This window comes from Lagopus muta, chromosome 2, assembly GCF_023343835.1.
Source record: "Lagopus muta isolate bLagMut1 chromosome 2, bLagMut1 primary, whole genome shotgun sequence".
NCBI classification, from domain to species: domain Eukaryota; kingdom Metazoa; phylum Chordata; class Aves; order Galliformes; family Phasianidae; genus Lagopus; species Lagopus muta.
Genome location: NC_064434.1, coordinates 93125558 through 93149552, shown reverse-complemented (window position 1 = coordinate 93149552; position 23995 = coordinate 93125558). Strand labels below are relative to the sequence as shown.

At 45.2% G+C, this 23995-nt stretch overlaps 2 protein-coding genes across 2 annotated transcripts; one reads left to right on the top strand and one right to left on the bottom strand.

Annotated features, from left to right (window-relative positions):
* The first annotated feature begins 1684 nt into the window (after window positions 1-1684).
* On the top strand, window positions 1685-8989 carry SDE2 (SDE2 telomere maintenance homolog). Its single transcript, XM_048937957.1, has 7 exons — window positions 1685-1856; window positions 2020-2137; window positions 3225-3336; window positions 4229-4398; window positions 4966-5077; window positions 5241-5655; window positions 8256-8989. The coding sequence occupies exons 1-7, from the start codon at window positions 1749-1751 to the stop codon at window positions 8475-8477; spliced, it is 1257 nt and encodes a 418-aa protein (XP_048793914.1). The 5' UTR covers window positions 1685-1748; the 3' UTR covers window positions 8478-8989.
* Window positions 8990-9104: 115 nt separating this feature from the next.
* Window positions 9105-19315, bottom strand: LOC125690033 (left-right determination factor 2-like). Its single transcript, XM_048937962.1, has 4 exons — window positions 18255-19315; window positions 17547-17778; window positions 16340-16579; window positions 9105-16186 (listed from the first exon to the last, which is right to left on the bottom strand). The coding sequence occupies exons 1-4, from the start codon at window positions 18619-18621 to the stop codon at window positions 15847-15849; spliced, it is 1179 nt and encodes a 392-aa protein (XP_048793919.1). The 5' UTR covers window positions 18622-19315; the 3' UTR covers window positions 9105-15846.
* Between the last annotated feature and the right edge of the window lie 4680 nt (window positions 19316-23995).

The following is a 23995-nucleotide window of genomic DNA, read 5'->3' as shown; positions in this document are numbered from 1 at the left end:
GCTACATTTCTGCACAGCCCATGCTCATGCTGACCCAGCTGAGCAGCACCTTGCTCCCCTGAGCAAAAACACAGTGGGACAGCCATGGCACCAAGCCTTCCAAAACAGCCAAGCAGCCCAGACATGAGTTTTATTTTGTTGAGGTACAGTCGGTACCAAAGGCGTTATGCTACTCTCGGGCTCCGATACAGGCATCCTTCTCCCTTCCAAACCATAAGGGTGGCTGAGAGCCACCGGGCCAGGCTGGAGCAGGCAGATTACACTGCTGCCCAGTGCCAGATAAGCTGCCAGCCAAGTACCTTCCCAGGCACCTGGGATGGCCCCATGGAGCTGGGTCTCCCTGCCCACCCCTCCAGGAAGGGACTGGACAGGCATGCTGAATCTGCAGCTTCCCTCAGTGTTCCACCTGCTGCATGCACAGCCTAATAATAGTGACATGGGGGTAGGAGGCCACCTAGCCCAACAACATTTTCAATGGTGTTTGCAACAAGGCGCAGGAGGCAGCACCCTGCCTTCAAAGTGTGCTCTCACTAGGTAGCTGTGCTGAGGGTGTGAAGGAGACCAAAGCCTAGATCTCCATCATGCCATTGCACAGATCTCTTCTTTGAGAGGCAAAGGTACACACTTCCTTATAACCACTCCTCAGGCCTCCTGCTTATGGCTAGCTGCAGCGCATCACAGAGAGCTCAACTTCCACCCTAAACACTCCATGTAACTATGCCACTGGATCAGCCCCAAGTATCACAGACCTTCAGGATTGCTTCCTGTGCAGGAATGCTGGGCACGTCCTCTGCGCGGTGAGCTCCAAGTGAGCCACACAGAGCCACTCCATGAAAAATGCCATGTTCCCGTGGGCCTCCAGCTAAAGAAAGATGTGGAGTTTTCAGAGTAAGTTCAGAGAAGGCTACAAAGATGCTGGAGGGCTGGAGCACCTCTCCTATGAAGAAAGACTGAGTGGGAAGAGTTTTTTCAGCCTGTAGGAGGCTCTGGAGAGACCTCACTGCAACCTTTCAGTGCTTAAAGGGAGCTTGTAGACAGGAGGAAAATCAACTTTTCACACAAACAGTGACAGGAAAACGTGGTTTTAAACTAAAAGAGGAGAAAATTAGGTGAGATATCAGGGAAAAATTTCACTGGGTGGGCAGTGAGGCCCTGGCGCAGCTGCCCAGAGTAGCTGTGGTGCCCCATCACTGGAAGCATTGCAGGGTAGGTTGGATGCAGCCCGAGCTGGTGGGGGCAGCCCTGCCCACGGCTGGAGGTGGGGCCGCGGGGCTTTTAAGGCCTTTCCAACCCAACCCGTCCCATGCTGTGACTCTATGCCACACAGGGTTGTCTCATTGCTACGCCGTGGTAATGGACTCACAAACCGATTGCTGTAAGCTAGCATTTAGGAGGCCTCGGAAGCAATGAACTGAAGGGATTGAGACAGCAGATCGACCCTGAAGGTTATGGTGTAACACTACAGGTTGTTTTAGGCGATGCTTGAGCCACTAGCAGTTTAAATACGGAATCCAAGCCACTAGGAAGCCTTTTATAGCTCCTATGAAATACAAGCAGTCAATTGCCACTAGCAGCGCGCCCCAAAGGCTCGAACGGCACAACCGACAGCACAACCACCGCCGAGCTCAGGCACCGCCCGCCCCTTATCGCCCCGCGCCAGACGACGCTCGCCGCCCCCGCGCGTCACCTGACCGCGCGACGCTGACGTAACGGGCGCGCGGGGCGGCGGTTGGTGGTGGCGAGCCAAGATGGCGCTGCTGGTGCGGGAGCCGCTGTGCTCGCGGGTGCGGCTGCGGGCGCTGCCCTCCGGCGGCGGCTCGGTGCGCGGCCTGCTGCGGGACTGCGCTCGGGAGCTGGTGAGTGGCGGCGGGACGGGGCTCCGGCCCCGCGGGCGGCACTCCTCGTCTTGGAGGCCGGCCTCCCTCGCCGCGCTGTTCCCTTGTTGGGCCTCGGCTGGGTGTTTCGTTTCCCGTTGGGTGACGAATTGTTGTTTGGTTGTTGTTGTTTGGTTGGTTTTAGAACGTTCCCGAAGAAAGCTTGTATGTGAAGTGTAACGGGCGGCTGGCGGCTGGAGAAGACGCGCTGCGGGATGGCGCCGTGTACAGCGTGGAGCTGCGGCTGTGCGGGGGGAAAGGAGGTCGGTGTGCTCTGTTACCCCATACACATCGTGCGGGCTTCTAAGAACTGACCGTGCTGTTCTCGGGCCTGGTGCAGCTCCTGCTGCCTTCATGAACGAGCTTGCTGCTGTTGATTTTGGGGAACGTGTCCTGTCCAGGTGTAGCAGCTAGGTCCTTCAGAATGTGAAAGCTGTAGCATGTAGTTAATGAGCTATGTGTATTTTCCTTGGCTTTATTAGCTGAATGCAGTAGTGCTCTGTGGTACGGCAGGCTGTTTAGAGTGTTTAGTATTTACAGCACTCCTTAAAGATTACTTAAAGGCATCAGTGTATAGATATGTTCCAGCTTTTGCTTGAAAAATCATGCTTGCTTCTTTTAGGCTGCTTAAAATTATATTAGTGTTAGTCCACGTAGTGTCTCATTGAGGTAGCTGAGGGATTTTGTCGAACTTCAGACAATGTAAGGTGGGACTGAGTGAGAGAAGTTAGCAGTTAGCAGAAGTTGCCTGTGACTAGTAGCTGAGGAGTTATGGAATCACTAAGGTGGGAAAAGGCCACTGAAATTGTCACATCCAGCCATCATAATCTATTTGGTGAAGCTGTACGGCATAATTGTGGTCAGCTTGATGACATGGCTGTGCCTATCTCTTAAAAATAGGTGTTTTTTTTAAAATATTTTTTTTAAAGGATGTTTAAGTTTGATGGGAGGTAAAGGGACATAGGGGAGAAGTATATTCTGGATAAATTGGGAAGGACTGAGAATGTTAAGTTGAAGATGGAGAAGATTGCAAACAATTCTGCTGGGGGGAATCCAGGGGTAGGCTCTTGTGTTAGGTGTGCTGCACAGGTCCTGGTAACCTTAGTGTGCAATATTAGGAAAGCAGAAATGACATGAGTGGTAAATGTTGGATTTTTTAAAATTATTTATTATTAAAACATTCTCAGTGATGTTCTAACATTGTAACTTTCAAGTTACCTTGTATTTCAGTAACCTTGAAGGAAAGTGAGGCATCGAATCACTATTATTTTTCCATAGGCAATTCTATTATGTACTATCTCATCTCAGTTTGTTTCTGCATATCTAATTCTTGATTACTCTTTTTCACAGGATTTGGATCTATGCTCCGAGCACTCGGTGCTCAGATTGAGAAAACAACCAACAGAGAGGCTTGCCGGGACCTCAGCGGAAGGAGGCTTCGAGATGTCAATCATGAGAAAGCGTGAGCATTTAGGCATTTTCTTAGAAGCTAGCACTGTAAAATAAACCCATCAGAAGAGGGGTGGCCAGCAGGGACAGAGAGGTGATTGTCCCCCTCTACTCTGCTCTTATGAGGCCCCATCTGCAGTACTGTGCCCAGGTCTGAAGCCCCCAGTACAAGAAAGACAGGGAGCTGTTGGAGAGGGTCCAGAGGAGAGCCAGGAAGATGATCAGGGGACTGGAGCACCTTCCATATGAAGGCAGGCTGAGGGAGCTGGGCTTGTTCAGCCTGGAAAAAAGAAGGCTGTGGGGTGACCTCATTGCAGCCTTTCAGTACCTAAAGTCAGCCTACAAACAGGAGAAGAATCAACTCTTTGAAAGGGTAGATAACTGCAGGATGAGGGGAAATGGTTTTAAGTTGAGGGAGGGAAGATCTAGATTGGATGTCAGGGGTAAGTTCTTTACAGAGAGTGGTGAGGTGCTGGCACAGGCTGCCCAGAGAGGTTGTGGATGCCCTGTTCCTGGAGGTGTTCAAGGCCAGATTAGATGGGGCCCTGGGCAGCCTGGTCTAGTATTAAATGGGGAGGTTGGTGACCCTGCTTGTGTCAGGGGGGTTGGAGATTCGTGGTCCTTGAGGTCTCTTCCAACCCTGGCCATTCTGTGATTCTGTGAAATCAATGGCAGAGTTTGCTGTTAACAAAAGAGGTCACATGACAGTTACAGCAGTTTTTATTTTGAATACTAAAAAGTCCGAAAGACTTTCTGTATCATCCATAATTCCCACGGGTGCTGGTGTTCTTCTTTTCTCCTTGTCTCCTATCCTAGCAAGTGGTAAAAGCATTGGTAATTGCAAAGTCATGATATTATGTTAAATGTTGGAGATGCTCTCATTTTCATGGATCCGTAATCTGCAGGATGGCTGAATGGGTGAAGCAGCAAGCGGAACGGGAAGCAGAAAAAGAGCAAAGGCGCTTGGAAAGGCTGCAACGGAAACTTGCAGAGCCAAAGCACCTGTTTACAAACACAGACTACCAGCAACAGTGTCACGAAATGGCTGAACGCCTAGAAGATTCAGTCCTTAAAGGTACTGCAGTTTAGCCTCACTCTCTTTCCTCAAAAGATAAAGCAAACTAAAAGCTCAGTTCAGCATGGAATTTAAAGAAAAAAGTATGGCTGACGATAACTCTTTCAGTTGAACTACATTTTAAATTCCAGTGAAATTTGTTGAATTCATTTTTCCTCTTTGTCTACTGCTTTTCTTAAATTGTGTTTAACAGCATGACTAAGGTAGAAGTGATGCTTTGTCTGTGAAATACCTTGTTTCATTTGCTATGCTTTGTAGCTATTATATTTACCCACTAGTTGGTCCCTTACTGGCAGCTCATAATGAAACTTGAGGCTGATTGGGATGTAGAAACTAAGAGCTCGTGTCAGGAATCCAATTGTAAGAATGACTCTGTGTCTTAATAAAGCAGCGTAAGGAAGCTTTTGCTGCTTCTGAGATTGCTGAATCTTCAAGTTTCCATAAATATATATCAGTAGTGATTATTTTCAGTTCGGGTTTTAGGCTGCATCTGAAATTAAAAGAAATAGAATTTAGGGCAGGTGTGAGCTGTGTATCAGTGAGGTAGACTTCAACTTTTCTTTTTAGGATTGCAGGCCTCATCTAGCAAAGTAGTGTCACCAGAAAGTGGCAGTGGTCGGAAGCGTCCTGGTGAATCCGGAAAGAAAGGAACAAAATATGGAAAAAAGAGATGTTTTTGGTAAGTATTAGGACTCCATAAAGGTTTGAACACAGTGTAAGTTAGGTACGTGCATGTAAACAGCATCTCATCTTAATGTAGACTTAAATAGCAGTGGCTACATTGAGGTGATTAAATTGGAGAACAACATATCTAAATATTTGTCATGTACTGCTTGTGCCAGGCTGGGGTTGGAAGGATTGGATGATACCGACAGTTCAGATTCTGATGATGGCAGTGAAGATGATTCCCCTCAGACATCTGATGGAAGCTGTCCATTAGGAAGCAGGCATAATGAAAATGCTGGAAATGCCAATGAATGTTCAAGCAGCTCTGTGGATTCGGTGGAGCACAGTCCAGCTGCCAGTGCTGCTGAGGAGAAGGCATCGCAGCAACCAGAGCTTACCAGAGTAGATCTGCAGGAGGAGACCCACACGGGTGGCCAGCCTGAAGTTCCAGCTGATGAAAGCAGTGAAATGACAAAGGCACCTCTGAAGGAAGAGGCCCAAGAGAAGAGTGAAATAACTCAGACTCTGAAGGAAGAAGAGCAAGAAAATGTTTCTTCTAAGGCCCAGGAAACAAATTGGTTACCAAGCACAGTAAGTATGAAGCAGTACAGAATGTAGTATATTTTTCTTCAGTTGCTTGTACTTGGATCATTTCTTATTTTCTGTGATCCACAAATTGAAGAGGAAGAGAGGGTATGTATCACCTGAATTTAATGCAGTGGCTGTAAGTGCTTGAATTAGAATCAGTTTTCCTAGGAATTTAATAGAATCTTAAGAGTTTGATTCAGACCAGACATCCCAAAGTTAAAAAGGAAAAACAGCTCATCTGAAGATGGTGCATTAGAATCACACTGCTTAGGTTAAGGGAGTGTGGAAGTTAATGGCAGCTGCAGCCAAAAGAGGCTCTTGGTTGAGAGTCTCTTTGCTGATCCACATTAACTCCACATGTTGAAAGCTGAATTGCAGTAAAGTAGCAGTCTTGATTGATCCTAAGTAGAGCAGGTCAGGGCAAAACTTTTTAAGATGGAAGATTTTTAATAGTAGTTTCAATTAAGGTGCAGTTGCTCTTGATCATGTAGTTGTTTTTCCCAACATCTGTGTTTCCCTTTTTTTGTTGGTTTTTTTTTTCTCCTTCCACATAAATAGATGCACTCAGTATCACCTATGGTTGGTGAGTGAAGGAAAATAAAACCCTTGTGTAGAATGAAAGACTCCTAGCAATGCTGTTTGAGACACTACCAAACACTTGCCAACTTGACTAATCTTATTTATGATGTACTTTGTCCATAATCTTGACCACAGTTTTTAAATTAGAATTTGTTACTTGTAGAAGTGCCGTAAACCAATCAGCTAATTAATATTTCTTAGTGTTTTATTTATAAAAGACTTGAGTTTAATTCCCAAACTGACACAAACTTCAGCTTTTATTTGATCATTAAAAGTCAGCAAGCAGTGGCTCCTTACTAGAGAATTAGGATTAATGTGTTAGGCTTGACCTGAACTTGCAAAAGATGGTGGAAGAATGATTTTAAAAAGATCATCTAGCCTATCAGGGATAGAAGCACTTCTGTACTGTTACTGTGCCATTAACCCTGCTGGCAGTTGGGGTTGGTGTCCCATCAGGAGCAGTGCTGACCATGGGATTCTTTCTCTGGCAATAGCCAGGAGCATGAAAGGAAACAGCTTATTCTAGATATCAAACTAAAAATATATTTTTTTCAGCCTTGAAGAGATTGCTTGAATATTCTTCCTTTGTTCAACATGAGCAGAAAGTCTCCCATCAGCTGCCATTGACAATGGCTGAATTCTTTATAAGTGAAATTTAGTACAGTTAAATGGAAAAAAAGACCAAGGCTGCAATCTGATAAGTTAAAACTTAATCATCTATTGTACCATTAAGACAGAGAAGCTTTTAACTGAATGTTTACCATTCTCCAGTGTTTACCTTTAGCTTAGTATTTGAGATGGTCTATTCTTAGAACAGGAAACTCCACCAGTGCTGTAGCAGATTGTTATTGCAGGTGGAAATATTTTTATAATAGTCCTTGATGGATTTATTTTTAATTATTATTTTTAAAGTAGAACTAGAATAATGTGACAGCCAGGCTTCTTTTTTTTTTTTTTGTTCTTTTGTATGGTCAGCAGCACAGGTTCTAATTCTGCTAGCACTAGTGGCTTTTGTTGAGCTTGTAAGGGAGCGGGCTTACTCGCACCACTGGTGCTACTTGCTCTGAAGTCCTTTAGGTACCTCCAGCATTATACTTACCCTGGGGATAATAGGTGCTCTATATGCTGAACAAGGTGGGATTTTGTGTCCTGTTTTGGGTGTTAGTCAATTCCAGCTTTTGACATGTCTCATCCTTGTCTGTATTCTTCTGTGGGCAAAGCTCTGACCAACTGCAGCTGGTGGCTCCTTGCTACTGCTGTTATGGGTGTACTGGTTGTATTCTGCATGTTGTTAAAAAGGGTCTGACAGCTTTGCCATGATGCTGGAAGCCAAGTTTAGGCTGCTGAACCACTAGGTGAGATGGTGGGCTGTTGTTTTTAGTACATTTTTTCTTGAGAGTACTTAACTTCCCTGGGGATAAAAACAGTGCTATCTGTTTTCTCTCCAGAATAAATTAAGCACTGTTACTGTTTTTCATTATTATTCTATTTTGAATGTGTTAATTCTACTGGAGTTACTTCAAAAATTTAGCCACTTTCATAGCATTTAAAATGAGCAGTGCTTCCATCCTGGGGGCTGTGTACATCCCTAGCTTAACCCCATCTGCAGCTTGTCTGGACATCAGGATTGAGCCTCTGACTAGCTCAGAGACACTGCCAGTAGTGAAGCTGCAGGAGCACAGCTGCACATTGGATAGGAAGCTGGACATTCACTGTGCTCTGGGGTGTGTTAGCACTGCTATGATTTGTGTTGTTATGGCCCTGATGCTAGCTAGCCTCAGTTTGCTTACACATGATGGAGTATTGCTTGTATTGAATAGCAGAGACATCACTAATAATGGGAATATGCTACAGAAGTATATGTGGGGATATTGCTGAACTTTTTCTTAAAGTTTGAACTCATTTACTGGGTGAACCTAATTTAAGGGCTTTTGTGAAATCAGGCGTTTTGTCTGTACTTGTTCTCTTCCCTCCCCCTTCAGGAAGAAAGCAATGATTGTCATGGGATGTTTTTCTCTTTGCAGGATGTGGAACCAATCGACCTGCTTGCTTTCAACTCTGCTGCTGAAATGGAAGTGCTGGGGTTAGATAAGCTGAAGATGCAATTGATGGCCTTAGGACTGAAATGTGGAGGCACTTTACAGGAGAGAGCAGCAAGGCTTTTTTCAGTGAGAGGTCTGTCCAGAGACCAGATTGATCCTTCCTTATTCGCAAAGCCTTCCAAAGGGAAAAGAGGGAAATCTTGAATTACTTTGTGTCTGTGTACTTGTAATTTTTCCTTATTCTGCTGTCATTCTGTACTTTCATTCTGTGTTATAGAGAATCCTTTGGCATCTCTGGATAATTTTTTGCTTCTTTTTTTATGAAGTTTAGTTGACATAGCACAGAGGAAGCTGTTAAATGGCAAGTTAGTTATGTGGTCAATATTAAAGGAGTGAAATACTGCCTTTTGATAAGCTTTACCAACAGTTATAACAAATCTTAATGTAACAGAGCAAACTCCCTGCAGATGGGAAGGAAGAACCTGTGTGTTTTTTAGAGAGTGAATGTATGGCACCATCCTCACCTGTTTAAAGAAGAGTATCAGTCCTTTATTAGCTTTGAATTGGATCTCCTTTAATATATATTCCAGTTAGCACAGGTAAAAGACAAACATCAAACTTGTGATTTGGGCTTATGCTGAAGTTTCTTTGTATGAAAAGAATGTTTCCATATGGACAGGGTCAGTCTTAATAAATGCTGTTCTATGAATTAGTGAGATGTCAGGCATCAGTAACTAATTGGTAAAAATATTTCTTATATAAATGAAATTATTTTGCTCTCTAAAAACAAATGAGTGAGGGGGAAGAAGAAAGAATTACATCCTTAAGGAATTAAAAAGAACGAAATGCATTTGCTCCTTGCTGAAGGTTAGTACATTACAGAGTGTTCATCGGAACCTGGGTGGGAAATTTCGTATAGGTCCTAACTTCTTTCCAGTGGCAGAAGCTAGGCACCCGAGGACTTGAGTATCTGCAGTGGTGGTGCTTTATCCCAGCTCAGTCTGTAACATCAGAAATGGGAGTTATCCCATGAGGTGGTGAAGGCTCCTGTTAGAACAGTGGCATGCTTTTATGACTGCAGGTACAGCTGCCATTTCTGTTTGAGAGGCTTTGGATTGGTGCCTCAGGCTTCAGACTTGGCCACCGTATGCTGAGAGTATTATGCATGATCTATCTATGTATCAGATTTCCTTGGAGAGACTTGGCCAAATAAAGATTTCCCTCCTTTTCTGACACTGTACAAGCAGTACAGGCAGGAAATGGGTTTCAGATGCTAGGGAGCAAGTTCACTCGTGGTGTTTCATGTCTCAAACATGAGCAATGCTTATCTACTATTTCAGTTAGCAGTGAGCATTTTGCAATCTTGTAAGCTTTCTTCTCAGAAATTGTTTATACTTGGGAGTTAGCTTTGGATTGACAGTTTTAAAGTTGTTGTTGTTGACAAACTGTACAGGCAGGCTGCTAATACAGTTGTGTTTGTGCAGCTGCTCCAAAATGCTGGTTGATATGACAACTTATACTCAGTTACCAGTCAGCCTATTCTGTGACTTGCCAATATGCTGGAGAAAGTTAAGGCTGGAGCGTGGTGGTTACTTCTGGTTGCACCTCATCCACTCAGCACAGTCCCTGGCATTTGACCAAAGCAGAGCTCCCCTCTTGATTTTTTTTTTTTAATTTTTACTTTTTTTTTCCTCCCCTGAGGCACTTGGTTAGAGAATGTAGATGGAGGATTTCTGGCTCTGGAGATGTAGCCACCTGAATTTACTGTGTGAGCAGCCCTGCTGTTCCTCCAGGTGTCGCTGTGGGCTTGGGACGGCTCAGGTGCGAGCATCCCCAGCACAGCCGGCAGCCAGGGCTTCTGTTCTGCATTCGTTCTGGTTTGTAGGAGATGGTGCTCAGTCATACCAAGGAAATGCGTGTGAATTGCAGGATTAATTTATAATGCAGCCTCTGATAGGCAAGTCAAAAGAGCTTCCTGTATTTGTTTTTTAACTGTAAGATGGATTTGAGTCTGCTCACTAATTGTAAGCGTGTGGTGCATCTAAATAAAACATTCCTTAGGAGTACGAGATACTCTGTGCAAATCTTCAGTATCCTGTTGGATCTTTCAACTGGTCATCTGGAAGTTCTACACCAGCAGTTATGAAATAATCTCATTAGTATCCCAAGGAATTACGAAAAAGATAGATATTTGTGCCACTGGTAGTTATTCCATCATACACAAATCCAGCATTCCTGGATCTGCTTGACATAGTGTTCTGAAAACATGGATTGTGACACCCGAGGCTGAAACGTGCATAAGCTTCTGTTTCCCTATGCATGTGACCCTAAAGCTGTGAACTTGTTGTTTTGCAGCTTATTGTTAGAATAATGTGGTCTATTTGATGAGAAGTGATTTACACAGCAGGTAACTAAAAATAATACATGGCAGGTAAGTTGATGTTTGATATTTCACATGTATGACACTTTATCAAGGACTTAGAAAATTAGAAAAGGGCAAAAGAAACATGAGGACACTGCAAGTCGTATCATATGGGGATTGTGACAGCACAAGTGGATCTTGCATGGAAAGGTTTGGTTTCCTGAGTGTGTTTCATTAGAGAATGGGAAGAGGTGGGGGGTCCCTCAACAAAAGTTACATCTCAGCAGCAATCTCACCTGGCTGGCACACTGTCAGTGTGCTTACTGCTCTTCTCATAACAGTGTGTACACACAATGAGTAAGGAGAGCTTTTCTCTACGTGAGGTGTGTCTTGCAGAATTCTGAGGAGTCATTTTACTACTTTTTTTTCCTCCCTGAACATGTAAAAGAGCTGGAGCACTGACTTGTGCTCTTCTCGTATTTTCTCCGTTGTCAGCTGATAATAGAATTAGAGAAACCAGTGACACAAATCTGAGGAAGAGGCTTTATATTTCATGCAGATCCATTTATGATCTGGAAGAAAGTCTAATATTAACCATACACAAAATAGTAGGAAGCAGGGTGGGTGATTACCCAGGTGAAATACAGGTTTTTGGTACAAATTCTGGGAAGTTCAGAATTGGAACATGTTTTCTTCTGTGTTGCTTTTTAGCAATGTTTTTGTCTGCTGGTCAGCTTAAGCAGCAGTTTGGATGACCCAGAGGAGCATTCATTGCTATACTGAATAATTTTGTCTAGATATGTTTCTGTGACACAAAGGACACTGTTAAGTGAGAACTAGTTTTCTCGTCCCCCTCATCTCAGAGAAATTGAATATCATGTAATAACACTTAATGTTTTTGTTTTCCATGAATGTTTTCCATCTCATAGCAGTGTAGGAAGTCCTGGAGTTTGTAGTCAGAAGAGTGCTGCAAGATTAGGGGCTGAATATCTCCATTTCTTAAACAGGTATCAAAAAAGAACTTGTGGAAGTTTGCAAAGAACAGACAGCAGCTGGCTGCCTTCAGTCAAAAGGCTTCTTTCCTACTTTCCTCTGCAATGCCGACAAACGAGCTCCCGAAAAGCCAATTTGCAGTTTTTGCACAAACGGCACTGTGCCTGCGCTGGCGGAAAGGATGCAGACAGCACGCAGCTACGTCTTCGTTTTTCTGAGTAGGGCAACTTCTAGGCTTGCTGCTGTAGGTGGCAGTGCACTAACAGGAGGATGTGTCCTGTTCCGGGCGGTGCTGGTGGAACCCTCTGAAAAAGCGTGATCGTAAACCCCGCCTGCCTTCCGGTGGAGTCCAATGGAGAGCAAGAAGCTCCTCAGAGAGCTGCCTGCGAGGTCTGGAGAGCAGAGGGGTGCTCATCAGGCACCAGTTGGCTCGTGGAACCTCTGCTGCAGTTTTATGAGCTATTGCACAGCTCCCTGAAAACATTTCTGGTGGTTACAGGTGTTGCTGCATACAGTGCAAGGTAATGGAATCATAGAATTGTTTGAGTTGGAAGGGACCCTTAAAGGCCACCTAGTCTAGCTCCTCTGTAGTGAACAGGGACACCTACAGCTCCATCAGGGTGTTCAGAGTGCCGTCCAGGCTGACCATGGATGTCTCCACCACCTCTCTGGGCAGCCTGTGCCAGTGCATCACCGCTCTTACAGTAAAAAAGCTTCTTATATCCAATCTAAATATCTCCTTTAGTTTAAAAGGATTTCCCCTTTTTCTGTCACCACAGATCCTGCTAAAGAATCTGTCCCCTTCTTTCTTACAGCTCCCCTTTAGATACTGAAAGGCTGCTCTCAGGTCTCCTTGGAGCCTTCTCCTCTCCTGGTTAAACAGTCCCAGCTCTCTCAGTCTGTCCTCATAGGAGAGGTGTTCCATCCTTTGGGTCATTTTTGTGGCCCTCCTCTGGACACACTCCATCAGGTCCGCATCTCTCCTGTACTGAGGATTCCACATCTGGATGCAGTACTCCAGGTGAGGTTTCAGAGCACAGAGCAAAGGGTCAGGATCACTTCCCTTGACCTGCTGGCCACGTTTCTTTTGATGCAGCCCAGGATGTGGTTGGCTGGCATTTCATTTTACATTGTTATTGGCAAAAACTAGATATTGAGTCTTTTGGATGGTTCCTTAAAAATATCAAAGTCTCAGGGGATCACACAGTGGTCTGAAAAGCTCTTGACTCCCTGTCTGTTTGTGCTGGGTCCCTCTTTCCCAGCCTCCAGCTGTTCCCAACCAGGGCAGAGGAGCTGCTTTGGTTATCACCTCTGTTGAGATGTGGATTGGGAATTTGGCTTTCTACTTACGCCAGCAATTAGGAGGCTGTCCTGAGAGGCCAAGTGTCAGATGCTATTTGTAGGAGTTTGTGAAATGCAAAGGGGAAAAAAAAAGAGGCAGAAATGAGGTCTCACCAGCAGGGCAAAGCTGCAACTTCTCATAGATTCTTAAAGAAAATAGAAGAGCAGCCTCGATTTGGATGAAAATGTGCAAGGATCAGACAGGGCACTGTAGCTCAGCTGGCAGGGGCATTTTGTGTGGCTTGAAAACTGCGCTACTCCTCCTTATTATCATTTTTTTTTTCTAGTGAAGCCTAAATGTTAATGCTGAAACAAGCTGCTGTCATGCATGTAAGGTGTTCTGCCTTTCCTCAGGGGTTGTGCTGCTGCTCCGGTGGGAAGAATAACATGACAAGCTCGACAGGCTTTGTGTCTGCTACAGCTTGTACCAATACAAAAGCAGCAAGACAGCATGCGCATGATATCACAGCAATTGCTGCCTGTGCTGAAGATGGCTGGCTGGGGGATAATTTCTGTGGCACTGGGGGATGTCTGGGGAAGCAGGGCTTCATCTGCAGCCTCTGCCTTCAAGTTTGCACTATAGAAGCCTCTGGAGCCTTCTCCATTTTAGACCCACCTCCCACCCTGCTGATCTTCACTGCAAAGCCAGCAAGGGTGACTCAGCAGAGACGTGCTGTGTGTCTCATGAAGCATGAATACTGTGCTTGTGATATTTGGGCATGATGGGTTGGTGAGGTCAGTGCTGCCGGCCCTCTGCCATCCTGGCCCCCATAGTACAACTTCCTCCCAGCCTGGGAGGAGGATGTGTGGCTTGGGCTGGAGGGACAACAAAGTTAATGCTTTTCTTCCTCAGTCAAACACCAGTTCAAACGCTTTCTTCCCCAGGAGCCAGAGGGGTGTAGATAAATCTTCTGCTTTGTTCCTCACAGCTGAGGTTCCGGCTGTGGCCTGTCCCTCCTGGGTGGGTAGGAACTGGAGCTGAATGCTCATTGAGAAAGACTCCATGTAACTGTGAGAAGAAAATGGCCATGGCCGGTCTGGCTCATCCTGCTCAAACCCGGGTCACCCTTGGTGATATGTACCTAGCTCCTTTTTTTTCTTTTTTTCTCCCATTAAAGCTTTTTTTTATTTGTTTGTCACCAGCATTTACACAGGTGAGAGGTACCAGCTCATCCTCAGGCTGAGGTGAATGCAGGTGTGGCTGGTGACCTCAGAGCTGGTCTCCTGCAGGGTGGCAGGGACACCTTGCTTCTCAACCTTCCTGATGGATAAGCCGAAGTCACAGCTGGGCCCATCCAATCCCCCTCTTCACACCATTATAGAGTGGTTGAGGTAAGAAGCCATCTCTGGAGGTCGCCTTGCATAACCCTGCTGCTCAAGGTTGTCCAGAACTACGTCCAGACAGCTTTTGAGTATCTCCAAGGAAGTAGGCGCTTGGGGAAAGGTTTGTCTTGTCTGTGGCCCATAGGCTGGGCTCCACGTGCAGCTTACGCTGGTGTAGGAGTCAGTTACCATCAGTGACACTCCAGTCAGCAACCCAGTACTTGTTTGAGGGTGGAAGGACATAAATCTATTGGAGAGTGTCCAAAGGAGAGCTGCGAGGATGGAGAAGGGCCTGGAGGGCAAAGATGTGTGAGGAGTGGCTGATGCCATGGGTTTGCTCAGCCCAAAGCAGAGGAGCTGAGAGGAGGCCTCATGGCAGCTGCAGCTCCTTACAGGGAGTAGAGGGCAGCGCTGAGCTGAGCTCTGCTCTGTGTGACAGCGACAGGGTCTGAGGAGATGGCGTGGAGCTGTGTCAGGGGAAGGGCAGCTGGGGGTTAGGGAAAGAGTCTGCACCGGAGAACGGTGGGCATGGCCCCAGAGTCAGAGTTCAAGGAGCATTTTCCATGATTTTGTGTTGTTCAAAAGGAGATCACACCTGACACTGGGGAGAAGCACCGGTGGTGCGTGCTCCTCCCTGATTCAGCCCTGTCCCTGCCCACAGGAGCAGATAATCTTTATCATAAGCAGGCAGAGACACGTGCACAGCTGATGACTGTTGCTGGGTGTGTGCATGAAGAAGCTGGGCACTGGGGTACAGTCAGAAATGTTACAGATTTTTTTCCTCTGCTTTTACACCTAGGAATAATGATATGCAAACATGGCTATTTAAATAATCATATTTTATTGTTTACTTAATTTTGAAAGCAATTAAGACTAGAAAAGTAGCTGAAAAAACTGTAATACACAATCAGAAAAAATGAGGACCTGAGTCTATAAACACTTGTTTGTGCAAGCAAACCCAAGTCCCAATATATTCACTGGCTTCAGGACTCTAAATTCTGCTTAAAACTGTGCCAAATCCTTGGTACAGAGCCCAACAGTACTGTCCTTTTAGTTCTGGATAACACTGTTTGTACATGTATATCTACAGATATATGCATACAACGCATACTTACATATGTACATTCATTTTAGCTCTAGGCAATATTCTATGTACATATATGTACAAATATGTACATATATGTAGAAAATATGTTTATAAACAATATGCATGTATACAATATGTACATATATATGTACATGTATTTGTGATACATATGCATCTGTGTGTGTATACAGCATATACATGTAAGTGCTTTTGCTCTGCTATCCATAGTAAACACAATTTGGGCAGACAAGGACTGAAATGTACAAAGCATAGGGAACAAAGGAACTAAAATCCAAACCCAGGCTTGACTTCTGCACCTGACTGTGATCACTGTCCTTGCCTTTCACCTGCAGCTGCTTGCAGTGCCTTGGAGTGGGGACTGAAATTACCCAGAGGCAGCCACACCAAACCCAGGGAGGTGCACATCCTTCAGGCCCACCAGCACCATTCCTTCCCTAAGTCAGCCCTCACAGAAGTGCTGCACCATCTGCCATGCAGCTGCACTTCTCGGTGATCATGTTGGGAAACTCAGTTGCCTCAATCTCGGTGTGGTTGCCCCTCTGGACCAGGTACATGATAGGGAGGGGGGAGCTCTCAGCCACAGCACAGGCACGTTTCCTGCCTCCCCAGCGCTGCAGTGGGCCGGGAAGCTGCAGGCAGCCCCCCCGGCAGCTGTAAGCCTGGTATCCTGCTGGCTCGATGACCCAGTACTGTGTCCAGGAAAGCTCACGGAAGTTGATGTAGTGCTTCTGCCGGCAGCAGGTGGACTTTCCTGCCTGCACTCCATCCTTGCAGTCCCCAGGGCCCCTGTGGAGAAATGTTAGCAAATAGGTAAGGCTGATGGCACAGCCCGGAGCTAGGAAGCTCAGACCACGCTCAGGTTTCATTTGAAAATTCAGGCAACAAAGCGAGTGCAGTAACGTAGGGACAAAGCTGCATGGATGCAGGTTTCATACTCACCCATAGTCCTCCAAGTCAAGGGTGTAGAGCACCAGCTCAGGTCTTCCCACAGCTCTGTCCCCAGCATCCTGAGAGGTGAAGCGCACGGCCTTGGCAACCTCTGCAGCGTAGCTGCCCACCATTTCCCCTTCAATCCAGACCTGCAGGACCATTGGCTCCTGCCTCTTGTTCCGCAGCCAGTAATGCACAGCCTGGGTCACGTCAAAGTTCTTCCAGCCAGACTCTCTTATGGGAACCAGCCTGCCAGGCAGAGAGAAGCCCATCACACAAAGCTCATGGTGCTTTTTTTGCTGTGGAATAATTTGCTTCCTGTGCATTGTCATGTGCCTTGATCATACGTTAGTGCTTGCTGAGCAGCTCTGGGCAAGTACTCACAGCAATTAACTATTTAAAACAATCGTAGAACCATAGGGATTGGAAGGGACCTCTGGAGATCATCTGCTTCAATTCCATGCTAAAGCAGGTTTCCTGCAGCAGTCACACAGGAAAGCATTCAGACATGCTTTGGGTATCTCCAGAGAAGGAGACTCCACAACTTCTCTGTACCCACAAGGCATGCAAGGCTAACAAGCACTGAATGGTGAAATAAAAACCCTTGTGTCAAGATATTTGTTCACACAGTGCAAGGTTATATGCAGTGCTTGTGTCACCAGCCAGCTGAGCTTCCAGAACTTAAAGGGAGCTTATAAACAAGAGTAAAATCAACCTTTTTATGGTCTGATAGTGATAGGACAAGGAGGAATGGTTTTAAACTAAAGAGGGTGTGATGAGTAGAATAAACTACTAAAAACCTTAAACTAAAAGGAGTGAGATGTGAGTAGAATAGATGTCAGGGGAAGGTTTCCACTGAGGGGGTGATGAGGCACTGGAATACATTGCCTGGAGAAGCTGCGTACACCTCATCCCTGGAGGTGTTCACAGCCAGGTTGGATGGGGCCCTGGGCAGCCTGATTCTGTGCCTGATTTAGGGTCTTGCTACCCTGCCTGCAACAGGAGTGCTGGAACTAGATCATCTTTGAGGTCCCTTCCAACCCAAGCCATTCAGTGATTCTGTGATTCTATGGATCTATGATTGATTCTATGGTTCTATTAATAAAGATGCAGCCTATCATCTGGCACAGAAATGCGTCACTTCAACGCATCATTGCATATTTGCAGCCTTAACCTTATGTCTGCTCTCATCAGCTCCACACTCCCCATCACCTACCGTGAGTCGATCAGTGAGGTCCTGTTTGTGCCATCATGCTGTCTCTGCACCCAGTAGATGCTGACCCTGGCATTGGAGACAGGCCGATGGGGCTGCCTGGCTGGCAGGTTCACCCTGTCCAGGGGCTTCTTGAAAAGCTTCAGTTCAGCCATTGTCACTTCACTGTTTTTTGGTATCCTTCCCTCCATGTCAAAGATGAAGTTCTGGCGCATGGGGTCAGAGTAGAAGACTTCTGTCCGTGATGTAGAGACAAAAAGACATGCTGTCATTGCTATCCTCTGCATTTCATCCACAGTTATCACAGCACATTGCTTGCATGCTCCAATATGATCCCTTGTGGCAGAGACAGCCCTTAAACACACTTTTTCTAACGCACACTTAGTATCTTGCAAATAAACTAATTCCTCTAGATCTGAAACAGCAATGTGGGGACAATAGGAGGAAATCTCCTATATGTAATTATTCCTAAATAGAGCAAGCACCAAAAAGCATGTGTCCCTTTGTGCCAGTGCAGTGCATAGTATCAGAAAACCACACAAATTGCAACCATTTGCAGGTAGTTTGCCTTCTCTGCCCAGGATGCTATGTGGTTTTTCTATCACCCACCCTTTTCCAGGATCATGGGGTACATACATTTTTTCCACCCTGCTCCCCCTCAGAGCCTGACCCCAGCCCCACTCCCTGTGGCTTGCCCTGCCCTGGTGTTACCTGCATTGCCGGGGATCCCCTGCAGGATGCTGGCCAAGCTGGGAGAGGCACGACGCTTCCCCCTGTGCCGCTTCAGCATGGAGATGTACTTGTTCTTCACGTGCTCGGGAATGACCAGGTCCATCAGGTCTCTCTTATGAAGCTTAGGGACTTCAGAGAGCCCCAGCTGCTTCAGCATCACTTCTTTGAACCCTTCCTGGGAGAAGGCATAGGCCATGACAACCAGAGAGAGCACATAGAGAATCCGGGTGAAGCTTGCCTCCATCCTGCCCTTTTGGTGGCTCACAGGGAGGAACGGGGATGTCAGCGGGGCTGCGATGCACTCGCTGGCTGTGGAGTGGGACAGAGGTTTTATAGCCAGCCTCATCCCACTGGCACAACAAATTCCACAAGTGGGGAAGAAGCAGGGGACTTAAAAGGCTCACCCCCGCCTCGATAGACACATGCCAGTTTAACACCTCCACACACCACCAGGCTGACATGGGGGGCTTAGGGGAGCTTCCAGATTCCTGCACCAGGAAGACATTTCCCTGCTCTTTTAACTCCCTGTAAACTTCTGCCTAAAAATCCCCTGAGTGAGCAGCATCACACATCGATGGAGTTGCTGCCTGAAGTGGCCAGTATCTGTCAGGAGAATAAAGCTCCAGCAGAACATCTGCCCTTATGGTGGGCATTACAAAATAACTTAAAATATGGGGGGGGGGAGGGCAGATCCCACTACGATCTCTGAATAGATGATCATAGCATTGAATGAGGTGGTTGGATGGGTTATGGCCTTTTACATTGCCTATAGATCACAGGGAGGTAAGCGGAAGAGGCACAGTCCTGGTATTTTAGATGTGGGCTGAATAATGCCTGTGCTTAAGAGCAGATGGCTTTATTTTCAGGCAGATGATCTCTCAGCGAACACAAGAAACCACTCTGCTTCTCTACAACCCCAACAATAATTGTTGGTGTTCTGATCAGTATCAAAAACCAAAAGAAAGCTTGCTCTGGAGAGTAAAGGTGAAGGGAGCCTGGGTGCAGGAGGCTGCTGTTTGCCTTGAGGTAATCTTAAAACCTGGAGCTCACATCCTTGACTTCCTTGGCCTTTGCTGGCATGTTTTTAAAACTGAGAAAAGGAGAAGATAATTGAAAAAATAAAACTTGAACAGTGCCATTCTTGAGGAACTCAGCATTTGGGACAGATTCTCATCCTTCTCCAGCAGGAACAAGCATGGGAGGTCTGGATCATAAGTACAAAATACTGTCATTATCAACACAGATCTTTGGACTTCTTCTGTCTCTGTAAATGAGAAAGAAGCAGTCCATTTTCACCCAGTGTATGGGCTGAGTGCTGTGTCCTGAGGAAAGCGTGGCTGCAGGACCCAAAGTACTGAGCTCTTACAAAAGCCCCGGGTGCAGTTCATCTCCCACTGGAGGCAGTATGAGCTGAGGCAGACTTCCTGGGCAAGGAGGAGGGCAAAGCTTCTGAGAGCCTGACCAAGCATCTCTGGTGCTGCCTGTTCTGCCTGTTGAGCCTTTTGTAGAAAATGTCCTGTAAACCTTTATCTTTACTCAATTTTTTCTTTACTCAAACGATTGGTCCTGCTGTACAGTGAGGGCTGCTCAAATAAACCTGCACGTAAGAGATGATAACGCCTGAGAACACCACAGCACCCGGCACTTCTGGGTACAAGATGTGACGTCTCCTGCGGCTGATATCTGAACTACCAGCATGAAATCTCTTCCTTGTCTTATGTGTATTGGATGGTGATTTATGGACTTCACACATAAAAAAAATGATTGAGCAAATGCGGTGGAAGTTCAGCTAAGAAGAAAACAGAGGATGTGGATTGTAGGCTTTTCACAGGAGAGTGATTATCTGGTCCGATTGGTGGAGTTGGCATTCTCCCTTTGTCACACAAACAAGAAAAGGTCAGGAATTTTATAGTAGCTCTTTTTGGGTAATGTGTATTAGAGCCTCCATGGTGCATTCAGGGTGTCAAGCAGAGGATTTATGGGGGGCTGCAGGGCATGATGTCTGAGGAACTTACAGTTTTAATGGAAGCCTGAATGCAGTGAAGAGAGAAGCTCCATATTTAAGCTTTTAGGTAGTTTCAAACAGATCTCTAAGATACTTACTGGGCATATCTATGCAATGATTTTTGGTAAATAAATCTAACGAGTTAAAAGAGAAAGTGCGAAAGGTTTAGCCTAATGACGTGGCTATTGCCCTGTGAAACAGGAACACAAACACATTTGCAGTGCATCAGTGAGGATCTGATTTTCCAAGAACTGAATTCTCATGAATGTAATTCTGCTATATTACAGTTGGGCCCATAATGGCCTTTGCTTGAATGATGTGAAAGGCCATAGTTTTTGTTCTCAGTTGTTCAGCAGACTTTCCTTATAGAGGCTGGAACATATCTCTGTCCTGACTTCGGTCTGCTCTGTTTTTTTTTTTTAAACAAAATCAGTGTCCTTTGGGTCTAGAAGTGTGGTTAAAAAATAATGTTGAGATACAGGTACGAACTTGCCATGTTAAAGAAGAATCCGAGCAAAGGTTCCATTTCTGAGTCTTTTTCAGTCTCAAGTCCCCTTGTGCATGCGTGGCTGTAGGACAGCAATGCATTCCCTGCCAGGGAGGCAGTTCTGGGATTTGCTGTTGCCTTTATGCAAGTGGAGAAGGGCAGCAAAAGCCTCGCTCTCCTCCTTGAGGTGTCTGGGCAGCACTGGGTGGAAATGGTTTGGTTCTGGTGGAATGATTGCACAGGGTCTGCTCAATGACACTAGCAGGATCTGCAGCTTCTTTTTTGAGGGTTTGCTTTCAGCCAGGTCAGCAAGTTGCTGTCATGTTACATCTTTTGGGTCATGGTGCAGCTCTTCCCTAAATTGGTAAATAGCAGTTCCAGCTCTCAAAAATGACAATGCAAGAAAATCTCGTGGTGAGCTCCTTTCTTCCTCAGAGGTGAGACCTTCTTCCCAAAAAATTGGAGGTGTACTACCACAAAAGCAATGAACAGACCACAGGGCTGTTATCTCATTTCTTGGCCACTTTAGCTCTGGACACTGCCAGCCACCAGCCTTGTCTAGAAGTGCTCTGATTTGCACAATACTTGTTTTTTGAAGATGCCTGATGACTGCTGAAAGATACTGGGAAACTATCTCCCCAGGTTGGTGGCTTTCATTTTTCCTCTACCACTAAGGACTGCTGTTTTTTCATTAGGGCAAGAATAGCTTGCTTAAAGAGCCAGAATAACAGCACCCAGGCCCATTTAGCTCACTGGAATTTGCATAAACGTGCCTCACAATTCATCCTGTTGTGCAAAATCTAGAATGGAAAAGTTTTAAAAGATAGTTCAGCCTGGGTAAATGCAGTGTCCTGGTACCTGGGAACAAGCAACTCCAGGTACCAGGGCATGTTGGCACCTCACAGCTGCAATGCAGCTCTGCAGAAAAGGGCCCAGGATTTCAAATTGTTCTGGGCAGCAAGGCTAAATTGGCCATCTCCAATGAAAATGCCTTACAGGTCATGTCCTGTTGGGCTCCCTCATGCAAATGCTGCTGGTGAAGCCCCAGGCAGCAATGGGAATGGCATTTCCTTATGCCAGGAGTGCATTTACAACACAAAGTATCCAATATAGTAAAAACCCCACTTAATCTGGGAGAGAGGTTGCGAACCTGCTCTGATCTTAAGCTCAGGTACGTAATTCCGATTACTATGGTGCTATCCAACTCAGATCCCACTGACTTGCAACACATCTTCCTTAAGTAGGCTCCTGTATTTACCCATGGGCTTGTCCTGGTCAAACAGCCCTGACAAAGACATCTGTTAGAAGAGGAATGGATAAAATGTCCAAAGTCCCACCATGTTCTTGGACAACTGATGTCAGCTGGCTTGCTCACAGGTATGTGCTGGCAGCATTTGCAAAGTGCCAGTGTTCTGGCAGAAAAGAGCTCTCTGAGGTATTTTTTTCCTACAGAAAAGCAAACACAACTGTTTAAATACAGCTTTTTCTGTCCTTCCAGCAGCCTCCTCCCTGCTGTCCTCACTTGTGCTTTATTTGTAGCTGGGGTATTGTGTTACCATTGCTTTGTAGGAACACCACATACTTTTCTAATAAAGGTATATGCTCTTTCTGAATGTTCTTTCTTCTTTTGCAGTGAAAAAGAGAATATCAGTCACTTTTTCCCCACTCAGAGAAAGAACGCTTTATTCCAGGGGCTGCACTTCATTACCAGGAGAAGGTGTAAAGAAAGATTATGAACTACATGTCAAATAAAGCTGAATAATTCCTGCTGCTAACTTTGCTGGAAGATGCTTTTCCTCTGCAGGCCAAACATGGAGATGAAAGGCCAAGAGGTGGGATATCTAAATCTAACCTCTTCTGTTACGCATGGTAAGCTGACATGCAAAATAGTAATGTGTTGGTTTAGTGCAAAAAAAAGAAAGAGAAGAAGAAAAAGAAGAAGAGAAAGAAGAAAAAGAAGATGAAAAAGAAGAAGAAGAAGAAAAAGATAAGGAAGAAGAAAAAGATAAGGAAGAAGAAAAAGAAAAAGAAAAAGGAAAAGAAAAAGGAAAAGGAAAAGGAAAAGGAAAAGGAAAAGGAAAAGAAAAAGAAAAAGAAAAAGAAAAAGAAAAAGAAAAAGAAAAAGAAAAAGAAAAAGAAAAAGAAAAAGAAAAAGAAAAAGAAAAAGAAAAAGAAAAAGAAAAGGAAAAGGAAAAAGGATGTTTCTTGCATAGGAAATCACACAGACACAAAACCCAATGTGAGATGAAAGACAAAATTAGGCCATAGTTTGGACAGAGAGGACAAGATAGAACAGATAAATACTTTAGACTTCACTTATTTGATACATCTGATAAACAGTGGAGTAATTGCCCAGAGATTTCCACTAGACTTCACTGAAATATTTAACAGTAGCATGAATGGAGCCTTAGCAAATATGTTAGCAGAAGTTGTTTTCCATCTGTAATATCTGCTGCTGTGGTGATGCTGGGGCTATTGCATGTCAGCAGGTTTTACACTGGATGGATTCTGTTTCAAAATAATCACTTGCACATGGCCTTTTTCCTTGATGCTAACAGCTCTTTAGCTCTGTGATGGAAAGGCTGATGAAGTGGACTTTAGAATGTGTCCAGCAGTACCTCTGGAGCTGCTGTCTGGCCCTGGGTGAGCTGCTGGGCGTTTTGGGAGAGCCAAGAGTTAAAACCAATTCGAAAATAATGGTAGAGATCAGATCATAGCCCCTCATCTTGATGCTTAACTTTCACTCTGTTCTAACAGAAAGAGCCAGGCTTAGTTGGCTGCAAACTGTGCATTATACAGCACTGTTTCTTTCTCCTCAGAAAGTTCTTCCATCTCTTCTGAGAGCAACCATAAAGGCCTACTGCGTATTCCCAGTGCATTTTAAAATAATTTATTTCTGTTAAAAGACTTCAAGTAGTTCATAGTAAATCATTTTTAAAACCTACCGAGCTCTTTACTCTTTATGCTGATTTCTTATTTACACTGTTCATTCCATTGCCTTTCTGTCCAGATTGTGGTCAGCTTTGAGAGTCCCATAACAAGCAATACTACAATAGCCCCTGATTTTCTTTTGCCTTCAAACAGTGCTGCAATGCTAAGAATGGGGTGTGTGGGTCAGGTGTCTTTTTCAAGCAGTTACTGCAAGGCTGTTTTCCACTTAAATATTTATATTATCGTTATAGTGTTTTTTAAACCATTTTTGTATGTTGTTTCTTTTTAATGAAAAAG

Bases quoted from the DNA above. Each gene is read 5' to 3' on its own strand.
- SDE2 (XM_048937957.1), top strand. From the start codon at position 1,749: ATGGCGCTGCTGGTGCGGGAGCCGCTGTGCTCGCGGGTGCGGCTGCGG. The intron at 1,857-2,019 runs GTGAGTGGCGGC...GGTTGGTTTTAG, and splicing joins GGGACTGCGCTCGGGAGCTG to AACGTTCCCGAAGAAAGCTT. The intron at 5,078-5,240 runs GTAAGTATTAGG...TGCTTGTGCCAG, and splicing joins GGAAAAAAGAGATGTTTTTG to GCTGGGGTTGGAAGGATTGG.
- LOC125690033 (XM_048937962.1), bottom strand. From the start codon at position 18,621: ATGAGGCTGGCTATAAAACCTCTGTCCCACTCCACAGCCAGCGAGTGC. The intron at 17,779-18,254 runs GTAACACCAGGG...CATCACGGACAG, and splicing joins GGGGATCCCCGGCAATGCAG to AAGTCTTCTACTCTGACCCC. The intron at 16,187-16,339 runs GTGAGTATGAAA...ATTTCTCCACAG, and splicing joins CTTGACTTGGAGGACTATGG to GGGCCCTGGGGACTGCAAGG.